Source organism: Lipotes vexillifer, unplaced genomic scaffold, assembly GCF_000442215.2.
Source record: "Lipotes vexillifer unplaced genomic scaffold, Lipotes_vexillifer_v1.1 scaffold22, whole genome shotgun sequence".
Classification (NCBI taxonomy): Eukaryota; Metazoa; Chordata; class Mammalia; order Artiodactyla; family Lipotidae; genus Lipotes; species Lipotes vexillifer.
Genome location: NW_006779050.1, coordinates 3,430,615 through 3,431,548, shown reverse-complemented (window position 1 = coordinate 3,431,548; position 934 = coordinate 3,430,615). Strand labels below are relative to the sequence as shown.

The following is a 934-nucleotide window of genomic DNA, read 5'->3' as shown; positions in this document are numbered from 1 at the left end:
CTCTTCCTGCAGGCTGCTAGTCTGGTCCACGAGTGCCATCTCAGTCCCCTACAACATATAACGTGTCATTGTCTTCATCTCTTGTCTTTCCCAGGTAAAATGTCCAGTGATCGAGCTTTGAGGAAGCAGCAACAGTTAAACAACCTTGTTTATGTGGTGACAAATCAGGCCAAACCTGGTGACAGAATTGTGGATTTCTGCAGCGGTGGGGTATTCTATATCTCCTTTATTCTCTTTAGCCTTTCCAAGATGATGTGGCTTTACTATACTACATTAAAGGTCATGTTTTTATTTGGCAAGATTATTGTCTCAGAATAAACAAAAGCCTTAGAGACCAAAGTTAACTTGTTTCTTTTTTTTCCTTTTTCAGGGCCATGTTGGGATTGTCCTTGCTCACATGCTGCCATCATGCCAGGTAAAGTCTGAATAATAGACGAAAGGAAACTACACAATTCAGTTAGCTGAGTCTGGCTTTTTCCTCCTCTTTGAGTTTATAATCATTCACCCAGGTCAAATATGGGGCACAGGCATTTTATATTTCTTTGAACTAAACTTCTAAGATTCAGAATCATAGGGAAGAAAAGTAAGTAGGACCACTACATTTTTTAATTTTTTATAAAAGGGCTGTATTTTTAAATAATTTTTAAAAGAAATAATCTACTCTTAAATAAAATAATTAATGATGAAGCCAGTTTAATTGTCAGCATAGTTTTATACTGGAAATACTAGCTTCTGAAACTTGTTGAGCATATTCTTTGGTAGCTTGATTTTTATTCATTGTATCAGAATTGTAACAACAACATTTTTTTTTTTTTTTTTTTCTGCTCAAATGCTTGCTGATTTTTCCCTATCTGAAAAGTGAAGAATAGTCCTCTCAAGATTTGCCTATCCTAGGGCTTCCCTGGTGGCGCAGTGCTTGAGAGTCCGCCTGCCG

General features: G+C 36.9%; 1 protein-coding gene across 2 annotated transcripts in view; it reads left to right on the top strand.

Annotated features, from left to right (window-relative positions):
- The window catches only part of GSTCD (glutathione S-transferase C-terminal domain containing), a 133,547-nt gene that overhangs the window by 103,691 nt on the left and 28,922 nt on the right, over positions 1 to 934 (top strand). For both annotated transcript variants that reach the window (XM_007452160.1, XM_007452161.1), the window contains 2 exons: positions 95 to 210; positions 371 to 415. In XM_007452160.1, the coding sequence (XP_007452222.1) occupies positions 95 to 210; positions 371 to 415 (161 nt within the window). The remainder of the gene's footprint in view (positions 1 to 94; positions 211 to 370; positions 416 to 934) is intronic.